Source organism: Lycium ferocissimum, chromosome 3, assembly GCF_029784015.1.
Source record: "Lycium ferocissimum isolate CSIRO_LF1 chromosome 3, AGI_CSIRO_Lferr_CH_V1, whole genome shotgun sequence".
Classification (NCBI taxonomy): Eukaryota; Viridiplantae; Streptophyta; class Magnoliopsida; order Solanales; family Solanaceae; genus Lycium; species Lycium ferocissimum.
The window spans coordinates 66,818,408-66,837,208 of NC_081344.1; the positions used below are offsets into that span (position 1 = coordinate 66,818,408).

Below are 18,801 nucleotides of genomic sequence, written 5' to 3' on the forward strand. Positions count from 1 at the left end.
CTTAGAAATTGAGAGACAATTATGGAAAGTAATCGAGTGTTCCTAAGGGCTGAACAAGAGAATTAACCCTGAACAGATTCGCTCAAGCTCGATGAGCTATGGAGATATTTCAGAAAAAGAGAAGAGAGTGTATTGATCTTTCAACAACTGAATGAATGATTATAATTGCGATGAGAATCAGTTTATATGCTAACTGATTTGGGCGGGAAAGTTTGTTGAACCAACTAACTGCTCAGCTAACTAAAATTTGGAACCCACGTGCCAGTCACGTGCTGTAACTAATCCTCCAACTAACTCGACTATTGTTTAACTACTAACCTTTGACTAATTGATTGCTAATTACATCATTATTGTATTGAATTCTCACTAATACATCAAAATAGGAAAGAGTACAGATGACTGGAAATTGGATCATATCAATACCCCACCCTTCAAAATGATCCTTGTCCTCAAGGATCAATTTGCAGAACTGGTGACAAACTGAGGAAACTTCTGAGTAAAAGCTTGGAGTTCCTCTCATAAATTATCTTTAGGAGCAGAATTCAACCACTTAACTAACACTTCAGTAACAGCCCTACCATTCTTCTTAGCAAGCCTCATGTCTAAGATAGCTTCAGGTGCTAACAGTATGTGCCCAGACTCAGAATGAACAACAGGCAAGGTAACATATGTAATGTGATGGCCAAGCTTCTTTAGTTGAGAAACATGGAATGTAGGATGAACTTTAGCACCAGCAGGCAAATTCAAAGTATAAGCCACAGCTCCCACCTTAGCAATGATTTAGAATGGTCCAAAGAACTTAGCAGACAACTTCTGAAAAGAGTGATCCTTGAGTGAAAGTTTCCTATATGGCTGTAACTTGACAAAAACCCAATCACCTACAGCATACGATCTCTCTGTCATGTGCTTGTCAGCTTGCACTTTCATTCTATGTTAAGCTCTACTCAAATATAACTTGAATTTCCTGATGGTAGCTTCTCTAGCTTGTAGGTTTCTGTTCACCAATTCTAACTGAGAGTCAAAAGGAAGATATGGAAGTAAAGGTGGAGGTTTTTGGCCATACACCACCTCATATGGGGACATCTTAATAGCAGAATGAAAAAAGGTATTGTACCACCATTCAGCAAGACCCAACCAATTAGGCCAGTCTTTAGGTTTGTCAAAAGTCATGCACTTTAAATAACATTCCAAACACCTGTTAACAACTTCAGTCTGCCCATCTGTTTGAGGGTGATAGGCAGTGGAAGTATGCAAAGAAACCTTCTGCAATCCGAACAATTCTCTCCAAAATTTACTAAGAAAAACAGTATCTCTGTCATAGGTAAACCATGGAGTTTAAAAACTTCATCCATGAATAACTAAGCTACATCAAGTGCAGTGTAAAGATATTTGAGTGCCATAAAGTGAGCAGCTTTGCTCAGTCTATCTACAACAACATATATCACATCTTTTCCAGCAGCTCTATGCAAACCTTCAATAAAATCCATTGAGATATCTTGCCACACCTTATCAGGGATAGGCAGTGGTTGCAAGAGGCCAGGATAAGCAACATTTTCCCCTTTGCACCTCTGACAAGTGTCACATTCTCTAATTAAAGCATACACATCCTGCTTCATCCTCTTCTAATAAAATTCTTGTTTTAATCCGTGCAAGGTAGCAATAATACTTGAATGTCTACTAGTGGAACTATCATGGAAGATAGAAATGAGCTTTTTCCTCAATGCTATATCAAACCCCACCATAATCTTGCCCTTTCCGCTAAGGATGCCAGCTTGGAATTGGTAGTAAGGTTTCTAAGAACCACCAGACTAGATGGACGGCATAAGTGTTTGTAAATGAGCATCTGATTGTTAAGACAGTTTCACTTCTTCAATTATGTGTGCCTGTATTCCACAAATACTGCAAAGTTGGACCAATTCACCTCTTCTTGACAGAGCATCAGTAATCAAGTTCTCCTTACCCTTCTTGTACATGATAGAGTAATCGTATCCAAGGAATTTGACAAGCGATTTCTATTGACTAGGGGTAGAAATTCTTTGTTCAAGTAGGTATTTAAGACTATCTTTGATTGGTCTAATAGTGAAATGCCTACCTAACAAATAGGGTCTCCGTTTCTATACTGCAGTAACTAATGCCAGCAACTCTCTCTCATACAAGTAGGGGTGCACATAGATCGGGTTGATTCGGGTTTTTCAACTACCAAATCAAATTAATTGTATCGGATTTTTAAATCGATAAACCAAACCAAACTAATAAAAGTTGGGTTTTTCGACCAAGGATTTTTTTCGAGTTTTTTTTTTTCCCGGAAAAATCTTCATACAAAATATATATGTTACTTCAAATATTTATTTAGTCCTAGTAAGATACAACTATATAATTAAGGTGTTTCTTAAGAAAAAAACAAGAATGTGGAATGAGTGATGACATTGTAATACAATATTCAACAAAGATAATGAAATAGCATAAAATAAATATTGCTAATTAATATGGCATAATGAAAATGATCATCACCTAAAAATACTAAATCATGCTAAAATAAGTACGGCTAATAAGTATTAATTACATGATAAAGAAAAAAATAAAATTAAGTTATGCATTTTCATTGTTTAAATTGACAATGCAAAACTAAATAATAGATATCCAACATTATTATCATTCCAAGGGTGAGGCTTGAATTACTTTTTTTAGCATTAATATTGATTTGGTTTTGACTTTATTTGAGTTACTAACATCTATGGGTTATTGGAACACTCAAAATTCTAAGTCCAAACTTGAAATAATATGTTAAAAGACAAAAACTATGAAAAAACTTAAGAAATATTAATAAATTATATTATGAGTAAATCTTTTATGTATAAATATTTTAAAAATTTATATACATGTAATGTCGGGTTAGTTTGGTTGGATTTGACTTTTTTTAGTTAAAACCAAACCAAACCAATTATGATCGGGTTTTTTTTTTGCCAACACAAAACCAAGTCAAACCAAACCACTAGTCGGGTTTTTTCTCAGTTTGATTTGGATTATCAATTTGGTGCGGTTTTTCGGTTTTCTTTGTGCACGCCCACCTATAAGGGGTCGTTCGGTTCAAGGACAAGTTATACATGGATTAGTAATGCAGGGATTAATAATGTAAGTATTAGTAATTTATGAATTATTTTCTGTTGGGTGTTTGGTTCACACACTAAAATTGGACACAAAAGATACCATTTGAATATTTATTTATTTTTGAAACTAAAAAATATTTTTTTTAAATTGTACCCTTGGATGCTTGGCCTTTATGGGTTTCTTGAAAAAAATAAGGTTAGTTTTGTCATTTTAGATTTTTTATCTATGCACTCCATAAGTTATTCATGGATAAATTATCCCATGATGGTGGTGGTATAAGATAATATACTGGTATATTAAATAATCTCGATATTAGTTATACATGTCCCAAAATGTCAACTAAATATGATACAAAATAATACTATGATAATTTTATCTAAGATCTCTTACCAAACGAGCTCTAAAAAACATAAAAATCATATAAATCAACCTCCATACTTCTCCATTCTCCATTTTTTCAAAGCTCAAATGCTGTGTAAACAGTAATGAAAACCCTACCTCTATCTAACCACTGACCCGTTTGCTCCAGCGTTGGCCACCACTGCTCCTCCATTTTTTCTGTTAACTGGGCAAACAGTAGAATAAATGTTCAATTGAAAATTTCAGTATTGGTAATTAAAATTTATATTACATAAAATTAATAGTGTAAAAATATTACCATTCAGGATGGTTAAAAGTTATCTGATACTCTCCGAGGTAAGTTTTTGTTCAAATCTTTACAATTAAGAGTACTTGTTCAGAATTTTAAAAGGACAAAATGATCCTGTTTCAAATAGCTCAAGGGCAAAAATGAACCTTTTTTCCTTGTTTGGAGCAAACGCTAGTAGAAAGCAATTTTTTGAGCTACTTGGAGGATTTTGAGCGAGTTGACTAATGGCAAAGGTACTTTTATCCGAAAAGAACGAAATGGTGTGAAATCGATCTATTTCGAATAGTTTAGGGGTGCTTATGGATAGGTATTTGTTGTTACTCCCCCATCCCAATTTATGTCATACATTTCAATTTCCAAAAGTTAATTTGACTTACTATTGAAACTAAATTAGATCAGATTAACTAAATATTCTAAGATTAAAATTTATATATTTAAAGCTGCATAAAAAGTATCGAAAGTAGAAATTTTTCTCATATCAATTTGGTGATAAAATATATCTTAAAATGTTAGTCAAAGTTCATACAGTCTGAGTCCCGAAAAATAAAAAATATCACATAAATTGAGACTGATCAAAGCATATTTCAAAAATTGTTATTTTCCCAATTTAATTAGCCACCTACACCTAAAACGAACCTAGAAACTGATATGGAAAATATCAAATCCCCTTCCTGCAACATTCACTGTCCAAACTTAGTATTTTAAGATTAAAATTTATATATCTAAAAGCTACATAAAAAGTACCGTAAATAATAATTTTTCTCATATCAATTTGGTGATAAAATAAAGTTCATTATCCCAAAAAGCGAAAAGTGCCGCATAAATTGATCCGGATGAAAGTATATTTCACAAATTATTATTTTCCAATTTAATTGGCCACCTACCAACTGTCCTAATAAAACCTAGAAACTGATATGCAAAATCTCAAATCCCTTTTCTGCAACATCCACTGTACAAACTAACAACTAATAAAACATAGGGAAAAGGGTGAAAAATACCCTTCTACTTTGGATAAAGGAAATTAAAAAATCCTCCTTATTTTGGGAACTTATTTTTGGTCTCCCAAAATAATCCTAAATAACTGCTCCATCATTTCCCCAACTAAATAATAACCCATAAGATCTCCTTATTTCCTCAATACATAGGTTTGAAGTTTGAGGGAAATAAGGGGGATCTGCTATTATTTATTTTTAGGTTGGGTCGAGTTTAAATGATGGGGTTTAAAATCTTGTTATTTTGGAAGATAATTTCCCAAAATAATCTAAATCATAAGTTTTTAAAGTAGAGGGGTATTTTTGACCCTTTTCCCTAAAACATATCCAATATAAAAACATAGTAACAGTCAAATAAATCAGCATTCTCCATTTTTCAATTCAAAGCTGAAATGCTGTAAAAAAAAAAAAAAGAGTCATGAAAACCCTAGCCCTATCTCATCACCGACCGGTTGCCCCCGTTTCCGGTCACCGGTCATCCATTTTTTCCGGTCAACTCGCCACGTCAGCATCCACTTCACTGTCTTTCTCCAGGTCATCCCGTGTAGGTGCTGCCCGAATTCGGGTTCTCAAATGCTCCGCCGCCATTTCTCCTCCTTCATTAGGTAACCAAAATTGTATGTATTCATTTTGTGACGCTGTTCGGATTTCGAGTGTCAACCAAGTACATTTTTTCACTCCAAATCACTTGCAAATATTCAACATTACTCCAAGTTGTATTCATGTTGTTGGAAATAATAATTCAAAGTTGTAGGAAACCAAAATTGGTTAGGATTTGATATTTTAATTCATGTCTGGTTAGGATTTATAGTCAAATTAATAATGAGAATAGTTTTTCCTGTTTTGAGTTAAATCAGGTTTCGTACTGTTATAAATAGAGGTGCTGCTAGCTATTTTTCATAACAAGAGAGAATAAGAGATATTGTAGAGATTCATAGAGTCTATCAGTAAAATATTTTTCTTCACATGTCCAAACATAAGTTGTTAATTATTGTGATTTGTAGTATTTTTTACGAGTTTTCAAATATATGATTTTATTTCGAAAAATTAAATCCATTCATATAAAAACATAGTAACAGAATCAAAATAAATCATGAATACAATTCTCCATTTTGTCAATCTCAATTCCGGAAAATCAAAACATGATTCCAGTAAAAAAAAAAAAAAGTCATGCCAAAACCTTGGTTTAGCCCTATCTCATGTGTTTAATTCAAAGATGGATCCAGAATTTATGAATTCCACTCCATTGGTTACTCTGCTAGGTATTTAGCATTAATAATTACTTTTCAGAATCTTAGTTATTAATTTAACGGGTGTTTGGACATAAAAAATGTGAAATTTGAAAAGGAGGAGTACTTGGGAAAAAGTTGAAAAATGGCATTCCACTTCAGTTGTGTTTCTACCAGTTTTTTTGTGAGTGATTTAGTGAGGTGAAAACAGGTATTTGGAGTTTTTACGAATTCCGGAAAATCATAACAATTCTATGTCCAAACATGATTCTGGAATAAAATTATGGAAAAAAATTGAGGTCAAGCAGGCCTTTAGTTTCGCCACCTTCATTCAGTACCCGCTATGCCCATTTAATTCAGAGATGGTTCTAGAATTTTAATTCAGTGAGTTCAGAATTCTGTTGCACTGATTACTCAGCTATATATTGGCATTAAAATAAAAGAATCTTCAACTGCATATTTGATTTTTAAATGGATCCAAAATTATAAGTCATTGGTCTGCACTCATTGTGTTAGCTGCTTCTCTGGAACTTTAGCATTAATATGTAAGTTTTCTAAAACCTTACCTTCAACTGTAACAGTTTGGCTTTTTAGGACTAGGGCACTAGAGTGTCCAAATCACTTGCAAACCTTCTATTTGTCTTAAGAAATTCATTTAATATTTACTAATTATTAATTTAGAACCCAGTAACTCAAAAGGAGTAAAATCCCGAACCCATAAGTTTCAAATCTTGGTTCTGCTACGCTGTACCCTCTATGCTGATTTAATTCAAGGTGGATCCATGATTTTTAGTTTGTACGCGCAGCTTACTGTTGCATTTCATACTACTATGTGGAAATCAACTTGAACTTATCATTGAATACATAGAAGACCAAGTTGCCTCCCCTCTTCTCTGAGGATGAGTGCATCCACTTTTGGAATTGACCAGGAAAGGAGCTTACCTCAAGATTTGGCTCCCCCATTTAGGAGTTGAATAAAAAATTCAGCAATATATATAGGCCGACTCAAGGACATTTGTTGCATTTGCACTGCTGTCAATAGAGTATATCTATCATTAACTTAATTTGCTTGACATTAATTTCATGATGGTAACTTTTGGCTGCTTTCTGGTTCTGAGATGCAGTGAAGTTCAAGGAGGCTGCGAAGAATTGGAATTTGATCCCCCTCTACAGGTCTATATTCTCCGATCACTTAACCCCAGTCCTCGCTTACCGTTGTTTGGTGAAGGAAGATGATAGGGAAGCTCCAAGCTTCTTGTTCGAGTCCGTAAACCCTGGTTTGAAAGTTTCTAATGTTGTAAGCTTCTTGTTCTACCTCCATCTAGTTCCTTGATTGAAACTGGAATAGTCAATGGAAATTATGTTGCTGTCTTTAATCGAATGATGGGTTTGACATGAAATATACATATTTAGAAACCGCGTATAAGTACTATAACTCACAATTTTTATAGTTAAAGATAGTTTGAATTGTTTCAGTCACAAATTGTACAAAGAAAAACTGCTTTTTTCCCAAATAGAGATACTGAAGTCCTGACTTTCACAAAGAGCACATGGGGAATGATTGATGTCTGTATTCTAATTACCTGCATTATCCTGCATCGACACGATTCTAAATAATCAACAAAGTCACTTGCTTGGTTACACTTTGCTATGTTTGTTGATGAGTTAATTATGCTAGGGTCGATACAGTGTGATTGGGGCTCAGCCGACAATGGAAATTGTTGCAAAAGAGAACATGGTGACAATTATGGATCACCCCGAAAGAAGGAGAACGGAGGAATTTGTGGAAGATCCAATGACCGTTCCTCGTAGGATTATCGAACAATGGAAACCTCAATGCATAGATGAGCTTCCTGAGGCATTTTGTGGTAAGAAATTATAGTTCAACTGCTTGAGTTTATTAGCATGAATACTAATCTAGCTCGGTGATGATATCACTTGAATTTTACGGTGTAAACAAGCACTTGGCATTCAATGTCAATTATCTGCCTCATATGAATGGAAAAACATCGTGTTAAACTTTCGTTTGACAATTTAAAAAAATTTCGCCAAGCTGCTCTGATGTTTTGTTGTTTAATTCTGTCCAATTGCTAAATCTATTATTCTGACGACAAACATCTGCTTATTTCACTGTTTTTGTTATCCAGCTTCCCGTCGTTGCTTAGTTGGCTTTATCATATGATACAATATGCTTCAAATTAAATTTCTTGATTTGTGCCTAATGGATGGCATGCAGGCTGCAGTTGTTATCCTAAAACCCAGATATGGGATTTTGTTTTTTTCTTATAACTGGAAGTTGGCCCATGCTTTGCATATCTTTTGTTTTTTGGTGTATAACTGGAAATTGGCCCATGCTTTGAGCATGATACTTTTTTTGTTTTATTGTTTGATACTTTTTACATATAGTATGCAATTATTTTTCTCTCAACATCAAAGACAAAGTATTGCAGTTACTGTACAAGAAGGGAAATAGTTAAGTCACTAAAATAAGGAAATTATACAAAAAGTTGGAGGAAATGGAATAAGGAGGTCTTTGGCAGATTTGATGACAGGAAAGCAAAAGCCTTAAAAAGATCGGAGGAAATTGACCAATCTGTGAGTCAAGAACTGAAAGCTATAAAAAGAGTTATTTAAATGGCACTGGAAGATCAATCAGGGCAGCAATCAATTATGGAAAAATGTTGTAATTGCCAAGTATGGCAAAGAGGAGGAATAGTGCACTAATAATGTACAAGGTGCTCATGGAGTCTGTCTGAAAACAAAAATAAATCAGGAACCTTTGAGATGATTTTTATGATTGTGTCAAGTTAAAAGTTGGCAATGGCAAGAGAGTGGATATATGGACAGACAAATGGTAGATGATATTCCTTTAATGGAGATATTTTCTGACATTATTCAATCAGTTCTAATGAGAATTGTACTGTGGCATATTACTACTCTAATGGGGGACAATATTTACTTTTGAGGAGGAACCTATACGACTGGAAATTGATCATGGTAGCACACTGATTCAGATGCTGGACCCTGTATCTTTCGAAGACCAGGTGGAAAACACTCTTTGGTGGAAACATCAGAAGGATGGTAAATTTAGAGTGAAGGGTTGCTACAAAAGTTTTTGAAGAGAATGGGGAGAATTCAAGATTGTAGGACATGGAGAATCATCTGGAAAGCCATGACACCTCCGAGAGCTGCATGCTTTATTTGGACTGCTACCCATGAAGCTTGTCTAACACAAGATAATTTACTAAAGAGGGGTCACACCATGAGCAGCAGATGCTTTCTATTGAAGGAGGGAGTTAGTGAGTCATTGAATCATCTACTGCTTTGCTGCATCTTTACCAGACAAATCTGGGAAATATTCCTTGTTGTCCTTGGAGTACAGTGGCCATGGCAGGACTTTAAGCTTGCTTTAAATAGCTGGAAAGGACAATCTCAATCCACTGGCAACTGACATTACTGGAATGCAATTCCTACTTGTGTTTTTTATAATATTTGGCTAGAGAGGAATTACAAAAGTTTAGAGCCCGTTTGGATGGGCTTATGGCTTTTGACTTATAAGCCAAAAGCCATAATTTAGAAATTCTAGCTTATGGCTTATATTTGTCATTTTGGCTTAAAAGCACTTTTTAATTTTACCCAAACACTACAAAAGTGCTTAAAAGCTATTTTGGCTTAAAAACACTTAAAATAAGCCAATCCAAACAGGTTAATGATGGGAGGGAAAATATTCCACTTGTAAAATGCTGATGTTTTGAGAAGTCTTCACTTGTGGAGTAGGGGGAGTATTCTAGTTGACATTGACCCACACTATTAGATTCTTGTACTCCAACTTATGGAAGGAAGACCTCTATTTCATTATATGATGTAAAACTCTTATATGTACCTTCAGGATATTCCTTAAAATACCCTTTTCACTTAGAAAAGGAAATGATACAATCTGCAGAAAATAAAAATAATTTGTTTTTAATTATGGTGACAGAGTAATTCAAGAAATATATGGTTTGATTTCTCACAACATGAAGCAAAAAGAATGATTTGAAATGGAATCCCATTTTAAGATGGAATACACATAAAGAAAAATCTATTAGCAAATCTATTTATACTAGGAGAATGGAAGAGAAATAGAGAGGGTGCGAACTGTCGTGTTAATTTATACAATCAATTTAAGGAGTAATACTTGAAAAATATGCTAGTTTCATATACTTGAATAAAGTAAGAATTTAATCGTTGAAGAAAGAATCCACGCCAAGAAAAGTTGTAGAGAAGGAAGGATGAAGAGGGATTATATGTTGAATAAGGCTAGGCCAAACGGTTAGTATATGATAATTGTGACCTCTATACACAGATATCATTTGAGAAGAGAGTGAAACTTTACCATGCCTAATGCTGTAGTTTTTCCTTTGCAGGAGGTTGGGTTGGTTACTTCTCATATGATACAGTGCGCTACGTAGAAAAAAAGAAGCTTCCTTTCTCAAATGCTCCCCTGGATGATAGGAATCTTCCTGATCTTCATCTAGGTCTTTATGATGATGTAATTGTGTTTGATCATGTGGAAAAGGTAGTTTAATTTTAAGTCCCCTATAAACCTTCACTTTGTTTTGCTTTTCAGATTTACATTATCCCATTTTGTTCTAGGGCCTATCTGATTCATGGAAATATTCTTCGCCTTTCGTTGAAGTGCTTCAATAATAGAACTTTGATTTTACTTTTTGCAATTGGATCGATTTCTTTAGTTTGTCTGCACATTCTACCATTCATTATGGATTGCTCTTCTTACTTTTCATTGAATTTGGGTTTGAATATCCTGATTTGAGTTATAACTATCCTACGTCGGTGGTGGATGTGGCGATTTGTCTTATATGGCCTTGGATAATCCTCACCTCACCAGTTAGCTTTTGAGGTTGAGTTAGGACCATTTCTTAACATTGGTATCAGAGCCAAACCCATTCCTCTTCTGGGTTTACACAATGTTGGGCCCCCATCTTATGTTGTCCACACTCCAGATGTTCAATCCTGACGGTGAGGGGAGGAAAGGGGTGTTAAGTGTCCCACAATGGTGGAGGAAATGGCTATTGTCTCCTTATATGGTCTTGGGCAATCCTTACCTCTTAAGTAGCTTTTGGGGTTGAATTAGGCCTAAGGCCCCTTTCTCTATACGAATACTTTCATGATCATCTTCTAGTAGTTATTGTTTTTGAATCATCATTTTCTGCATCAAAATGTATCTGGTTTAGTAATTAATAACAATGTATGAATTAGTTCTTAGAGTGATCAATATTTGCAGCTGATAAGGTGTATGTTTTACTGTATCCATTATGGTCCATTACTTAAATTTCTGCTTGATACCAGAAAGCATTTGTCATACATTGGGTGCGGTTAGATCGGTTTGCTTCAGTAGAGGAGGCCTACAATGATGGTATGACCAGATTAGAAGCATTGATGTCTAGAGTACGTGATATTGTACCGTAAGTTAATTTCACTTCCTCTTCCAAAAATAGTACTTTATTTTCTGCTCCTTTCCTCTCATTCATTTGGTTGTACTGGTTTCTTATTTTAGTCCTAGGTTGGCTTCAGGATCGATAAAACTTCATACTAGCCTATTTGGTACTTCATTGAAAAACTCGACCATGACAAACGAAGACTACCAGAACGCTGTTTTAAAGGCCAAGGAGCATATCCTGGCTGGGGACATTTTCCAAATTGTTCTTAGCCAACGTTTTGAAAGACGAACATTTGCAGACCCATTTGAAGTATACAGAGCACTAAGAGTTGTAAACCCAAGCCCTTATATGACTTATCTACAGGTATGCCCGCTTTCCTTGAAACTTTGACTCTTCAAATTCTATTTTCTTAGGTCTCTCACAAAGGATATGTTCTGATCAGGCTAAGGGGTGTATTCTTGTTGCTTCTAGTCCAGAAATTCTTACTCGAGTGAAGAAGGTAAATCAACTGATGTTTTCCATTCTAATTTGCAGATTGCATATTGATTTCAACCCCCAAATCCCATCTCTCATTTGTCTACCATTAACAGCTTTGCTAATAATCTTAAGACCGTCCTTTTGTTTGTCCAGAAAACAGTTACTAATCGACCCCTAGCAGGGACTATTAGGAGAGGTAAGACACCTAAGGAAGATTATATGTTGGAAAAGCGACTTTTGAACGACGAGAAACAGTGTGCAGAGCATATAATGCTGGTTGACTTGGGAAGAAATGATGTTGGAAAGGTTAACACTCTTAATTTTCCTTTGAATTGTTAGAGGTGGCATATGATCTTCTATATGCCAAGATTCGATAAATCTATGTATGAACTTGTACTTTGACAATTGAAAGAAATTGCTCATGCTGTTGGTTGTAATTCTCATCTTCACATTACTTATTGGTACTTTTGATTACTTCCAGCTTCCTCTGGATTAGATTGACCTTTATTATATATGTTAAGCTTGTCATTATGTAGGTAGCATCAAATTCTGTCATGTCTGATCTTGTTCTTGTTTTGGAACATCTTGTGTCAAAACTAAGAAATTAATCTTCCTTTTTACTCCAGCATGAACTCGTTTCTGGAATTCGCTGGCGCTGTATGTTTCTTTACACTCCTACATTGAGCTTGCTTCTGCCTGTCCATGCCAACTAGTGCATATTCATAACATGTGTATTCAAATGCTGAGATATGTATTAAAAACTATAGGAAATTATATACATCTTGCTTGTTGCATGCAGCGTCAAGACTCTATATTGCTTTCAGATGCTAACATTTTTTACAATTAATTCTCCAATTGGCATAGTGCGGTTAAACTTAATAATTGTACAGTGGTTATGCAATCCATCCTCCTTTTAGGCCGTGGAATATTGCTCACTGAACTTCTATTATTTGAATTGCTAGTTCCTACTGAATTTTATTTGTTAGATTACTTCTCATATTTGAATCCTGTGTAAGCATTTTATGGAAGCATTCTTTCACTTCAATCATCATTTACTAACTTAGGTTCTTAATTCAGGTCTCTAAACCTGGTTCGGTGAAAGTTGAGAAACTAATGAATGTTGAACGGTATTCCCATGTCATGCACATCAGCTCCACGGTGAGTTCTTCTCAGATGAGTTGTGTTTAATTATAGCCATGCTTTTACATGGATTGAGGATTTACAAGTTACTTGCATTAAGAGCTGTTACCTTTTTCAAAAAATTAAAAAAAACAGTTACATGCATTAAGACATGTCCCCTGAGTGCAAAAAAGTTTGCTTCCTGAAAGAAACGCCATTTACAAATAACACTCGTGCTCATGCATTGTGTTACTTTTCTTTCATGCATTTTTCAGTGATTGGAGAATCATAGCTAAGACTTGGATGTTGTGAAATGTAATGATTTGTCTGGCTTGTTACAAGGTTTCGTCGTCCCAAATTTGCAGGTGACTGGAGAGTTACTTGACCATTTGACTAGCTGGGATGCTCTGCGTGCAGCGCTTCCTGTTGGAACCGTTAGTGGAGCGCCTAAGGTTCTACAATCATCTTTTACTTCTTACAAAATTAATTACTTGAAAAAGCAATATCTTTGTTTTTTGAGTTCGTGGTGCTTTCTGCTGCCGTAATGTCATAAGCTATGGGAAGTGGCCAAGTTGATGCCCCTAGTCTTTAGAAGTATGGTTTTGCCACTTCACTGAATTTGATCACTCGGTGGAGATGTTGATAATCAGTTCTCCTAGAAAGTTTACGCATATTTCGTCTCTTATTATTGTCTGGAAGTAAAGAGTGGTACGGTTATGTGCTTAAGGTCAATGACTCTGGAACTTGTAAGAACTATTGATGTGCTGAATCTGGAACTTGTAAGAACTATTGATGTGCTTTGAGGTGTTTCACGAAGGAATATATATTTGTATAGTTTTAATTTTTGTATGTTCACGAAGGGGGCGTAAATAATTCATGTCTCTTGCTTGATATAGGTGAAAGCCATGGAGCTAATTGATCAGCTGGAAGTTACAAGGCGCGGACCATACAGTGGTGGAATTGGAGGCATTTCCTTTACCGGTGAAATGGACATTGCCTTAGCTTTGAGAACCATTGTATTTCCAACTGGAACGCGTTATGACACTATGTACTCGTACAAGGATGCCGATAAGCGACGAGATTGGGTTGCTTATCTCCAATCTGGGGCAGGCATAGTAGCCGATAGTGACCCTGCCGATGAGCAAAGGGAATGTGAAAACAAAGCTGCAGCTCTTGTCCGTGCCATTGATCTTGCAGAGTCCTCATTTGTTGACAAATAATAGATTCAGTCCTATTGTCGAATTGTCTCATAATTTATTTTTATTTCTTGATGGATGTGGAAAAGTTTGTTTTCAGTCGGATAGTCCGTTATGTTGGCAAGTGACTGAATTCCCACCAATGTCATTGAGTGTTGCATATGTTCAATAGTGGCTTCATCAACTGTACCATGGTGCCACAAAGAGTCCAGAATCGGCCTAGTTAGTTGTAGTTTTCTGGTTGCCAATTGGTTTCAAATTTTGGCTTTGTCAGTTCTGAGTTACATCCCTTCCCATGCTTACGTTTAATTTTAGAAGATGATTTTTTTTTATCATAGCATTACTCCCTGATGGACATTTAAAGAGTATTAAACAATTTTTGGAGTAAATTAGGTTAGGGTGTTTGGTGTGACGGAAAATATTTTCTGGCAAATGTTTACCAGAAAATGAGTTATTTTCTGTTTTTTTTTTTTATTGCCAGAAAATAATTTCCAACGAAAACATTTTCATTCGTAATTATTTCAACTTTTAATTTCAGATCACTCTTTTAACCAACAATTACTTATTATTATTATTATTATTTGTGAGGAAGACAAGAAGAAAGAGAGAATACCGGTTGATCTATTGGGGTTTAAATAACTAATTTATGGATGATAGAAAGAAGAGGAAATCAATACATAATTACAATATAATTATGATGGAGTAATGCTACTATATGTTGTTTCTTGTATTTCGATTATCTTATTTATCTGTGGTAGCTACTGCTTCCTTTTCTTAGACTGCTCTATCATGACTTTTTCGCTTTCTTTAGTTTCATTTTCATTTTGCTTTGAACTGCTTGCGCTTATTTGACCTTTTCTCCTCGTGCTTGCTCTTGAGCCGAGGGTCTTCCGGAAACAGCCTCCCTATCTTTTGAGATAGGAGTAAGGTCTGCATACACTTTACTCTCCCTAGACCCTACATTGTGGGATTTGATTGGGTATGTTGTTGTTGTTGTTGTTGTTGTACGAGGGAGTAAATTAAACTATATGCTATGTCTTGCTTCCAATGTCATTTGTGTATAACCCATGAGTCTTTTCCCAAACTAAAGAAAGTCCAGAATGGATGAAACAGAGGCATCAACTTGAGATCAATAGATTCTACAATAAGCTACACTATTGAGCATCAATCTTTTCCCATCATCCCATTTCTCATCAATATCCTTAGCCTGTTTAACTGAGTAATCTTGAATGCCATTGCAGCTAGAACTAACACTAACAACTGCAATACTTAAATTAGTTTTAACTTTCTTCTTGTTCAACTTTCCCTTCTTGGAATTTGGTGTTTCTTTTCTCGGAGGATTCATCTCCGTTTCTCATTGCTCTTTTGCCATTTTGCAATTCTTTTTTGTGCATGAATTCTGAAATCTTTGTATCACTTGATTACAAAGAAATCAAATAGGCAAAGCAGCATATAGTGCTGACTGCGGTAAGCTATACATGCAAACATCATCCATAAATTCAAGGATTGTACAAAAGAAAAAAACTTAGTGATCTATAAAGTCAATTTGTCATTTGATCAAATCATTTGTCTTTCCATCACTGTCCACTGGATGCCTTACATAAAAGCTAGAGTCAACAAATTCGAGAAGTTGCATTACGTTATCTACATCTGGAATATTTCCCAACTATGAGATTCAAAAAGCAGCCAGCTCCCAGTGATGATTGGTTTTCAAAAACATGTGCCACAGCTCCATAGCAACCCTACAATTCAAAAATAGATGACTGGCAGATCTGTATTCTGCCCGACAAAGGTAGCATAACAACAACAACAACAACATACCCAGTGAAATCCCACAACGTGTGGTCTGGGGAAGGTAGAGTGTACGCAGACTTTACCTCTACCTTGGGAGGTAGAGAGGCTATTTCCGAAAGACCCTCGGCTCAAGAGAAAGCATGACGAAAAAGGTCAGCAACTGAACAGGAAGTGGTTTAAGAATAAGAAAGGACTGACGAATCGGATGCGCTCGCCCAGCGAGAAAGGCCCCCGGATGACTTGAGCTTGTCTTGGCTCTCTTCTTTGACAAATAGGACTTTGCTTAGATGGTTTGGCACGCTTAGCTTTCGATCGAGAAAGACGGGAGTGAAAGCGGGCTTATTGCCGAATGAAGGGGGAGAAAGGGTAAATGCATTCTTTTTGAATGAATACCCGGTAGCTCTCCGCTAGGAGACAAGACCGACGTGCAGAAACTACTTAGTCTTTGACTTCATTTAGCGGCCATTCGAGCCTTCTTTAGTCTTCTATGACGAGCTATTCAATCGGGGAGAACCGGCTTTGTTTTATGTCTTTAAGCAATTCAAAGCAGTATGAAAATGAAAATAACAAAAGCGAACACCAAGTGAAACAATTGATATTACAAGAGGGCCTTGTTTCATGAATGAGTTTCGGGGGCCAATTTTGTAAGATGTCATTCCTCACAAGAACGTGGTCACATTCTTTAGCTGTAAATTCTCCCCCTTTGTCGTGCTTCCATCTTATTCTATCCATCCTTTGGAATTTAATGGATGTGCATTAACGGGGCTAGTAATTGATCAATTTCCGAATCGTAGCAATACCTTACAGTACAGCCAGTGTTCTCCTCTTTGCTAAATCTCCCGAATTCTTAACCAGAACCTTTTTGTTAGTTCATCGTTATGCAAAAGACCTCGAAGAACATAGCACAAATTTCCATCCTTTCACTCACTGATCAATAAGTACTCAATCTTCCTCCAGGAAATTTAGCGAAACAAGACTTTCAACATATACACTAAAGTTGTTTGCAGAAATACAATGAATCTGATTCACTGGACGCACAAAGGTGTTATCTCTTGTATTATACCACACTAAACTTGAACCATCATGCACTAAAATTTCATCATTCTGGGAGATGAAAATTGGCCAAGCGTCATAGTTTTTCGAGGGGATCGAAGCCACCTTGGTCCATGACTCATACTCCTTCATTACCCACACATCCGTCTTGATCTTGCTGTAAGAGAAAAAACATAGACTACCTCCTGAAGACCCTATTTCACAGTCTAAATAGTTATAATCCAGGTCGGGCAACACTACATCTCCAAATGTCTCATCTACGAGGTCGAGTGAGGTAATAAACCATGTGGAATTCCAACCACTAACACGATAACGATCCGGATCGGCGACCACCCAATGAAGTTTTCCATTTACAAATTTACCAGCTTGATCCAAAAGGTTAACATTTGGGCATTCTTGAATCATTTTCCAAGAATTAGTTCTCAAACTATAAACACTAACATCATTCTTATAACAATTATTGCATTTGTTTTCCACAATTTCTACAACTCTGTAATCACTTTGACACTCAATATAACCAAATCCATAAGAAAAATCATTACCCTCTTCTTTAAGATGCAGATTAATTCCTAAAGGGGGAAAGTTTTTCAACTCTGTTGTAGATGGATTCCATAGAAACAAATCCTCAAAATCACTAGAAGTACAGAACAATCCATCACATGAACCCAAGATTTGATATCCTATACAAAATCGATCTTCCCCAACAAAAGCAAGATCAGTAGGTATGTGTAAAGGTTCTTCATACATAGTTGAGTAAAGAGACCTAGTGTAAAAAGTCAAGCTACTATTTTCTTCACCAAAGTTTCTAAAAAGAAGCCTAAATTCTTGATTCTTGGTAAAGTTTTAGATGGGCTTTGATGAATTTGGGACATGAGATTAGAGAAAGCCAAGATTTAGAAACACACCTCATCTCAAGCAAGGTTCTCTGATATAAGAAATGAGATATCATAATTGACAGCTGGAAAATCAGATCACAGCTGGAAATTCCATAAAACAGTTACAGATTTGAAAGTTAGTTAGGATCAGCTTTTGGCCGGAAAAGTAGTTACAAGTAGTTAGGCTTCAATAATTCAGTTTTTCTCTAAGTAGTTAGATTCCTATATGCATTGTAATCATTCAACAACATATACATTGATTCTTAATACACAAGTTATTTTTTCTACTCATTTCTATCTTTTCCATCAAAACTGTGCTAAATCACTCGAGTTTTTTCATTGAATTCCTATTTTAGCTGGAGATTTACTCGAATTATTGTTGTATTCCTATAAATCTAGTAACATTGGTATCAAAGCTTTGTGATTCTCGGCAATAATGGCAAAAGAAACTAGGGCAAATGGAGATCCATCAGCTGAATCTGCCATGGAAGGGGGAGATGTGCGTGAACTGTTGCAAAACTAGTTTCAGATCTTGGAGTACTTCATGGAGAGGTGGCTTCATTTAAGGAATTAAGTCAAACAGGTGCACAATTGAAGGAACACATCGAAGGGGCTAGAAGTGAAGGATCTCCTGTGGAATATGTTGCAGGAACTTCAAGAGAAAGAGGGTCAAAAGAGAGACCAAATACTGAGGTGGAATTGAGGGACAAGAACACTGCAAATTTCCACAATTACTCAGGAATTTCCAGGTACTCAAAACTAGATTTTCTAAGATTTTCTGGGGATGATTTGAAGTCTTGGTTATTCAAGGTGGAGCAGTTCTTTAATTTTGATAACATTGCCATGGACAAGAGAGTGGGGTTAGCTG

General features: G+C 35.8%; 2 protein-coding genes across 3 annotated transcripts; one reads left to right on the forward strand and one right to left on the reverse strand.

Annotated features, from left to right (window-relative positions):
• The first annotated feature begins 5,067 nt into the window (after positions 1–5,067).
• LOC132050463 (anthranilate synthase alpha subunit 2, chloroplastic-like) lies at positions 5,068–14,488 on the forward strand. Of its 2 annotated transcripts, XM_059441714.1 has the most exons (11): positions 5,068–5,366; positions 7,103–7,275; positions 7,657–7,846; positions 10,385–10,536; positions 11,328–11,443; positions 11,536–11,782; positions 11,862–11,918; positions 12,050–12,202; positions 12,974–13,054; positions 13,381–13,467; positions 13,912–14,488. In XM_059441714.1, the coding sequence occupies exons 1-11, from the start codon at positions 5,168–5,170 to the stop codon at positions 14,233–14,235; spliced, it is 1,779 nt and encodes a 592-aa protein (XP_059297697.1). In that variant the 5' UTR covers positions 5,068–5,167; the 3' UTR covers positions 14,236–14,488. The 2 variants fall into 2 exon arrangements, with proteins under 2 accessions (XP_059297697.1, XP_059297698.1); XM_059441715.1 differs by lacking the exon at positions 5,068–5,366 and having other exon boundaries at positions 7,104–7,275; positions 7,668–7,846.
• Positions 14,489–16,947: 2,459 nt separating this feature from the next.
• On the reverse strand, positions 16,948–17,805 carry LOC132049018 (F-box/kelch-repeat protein At3g23880-like). Its single transcript, XM_059439693.1, has one exon. It carries the CDS (start codon positions 17,803–17,805, stop codon positions 16,948–16,950), a length of 858 nt encoding a protein of 285 aa, XP_059295676.1.
• Positions 17,806–18,801: the final 996 nt, after the last annotated feature.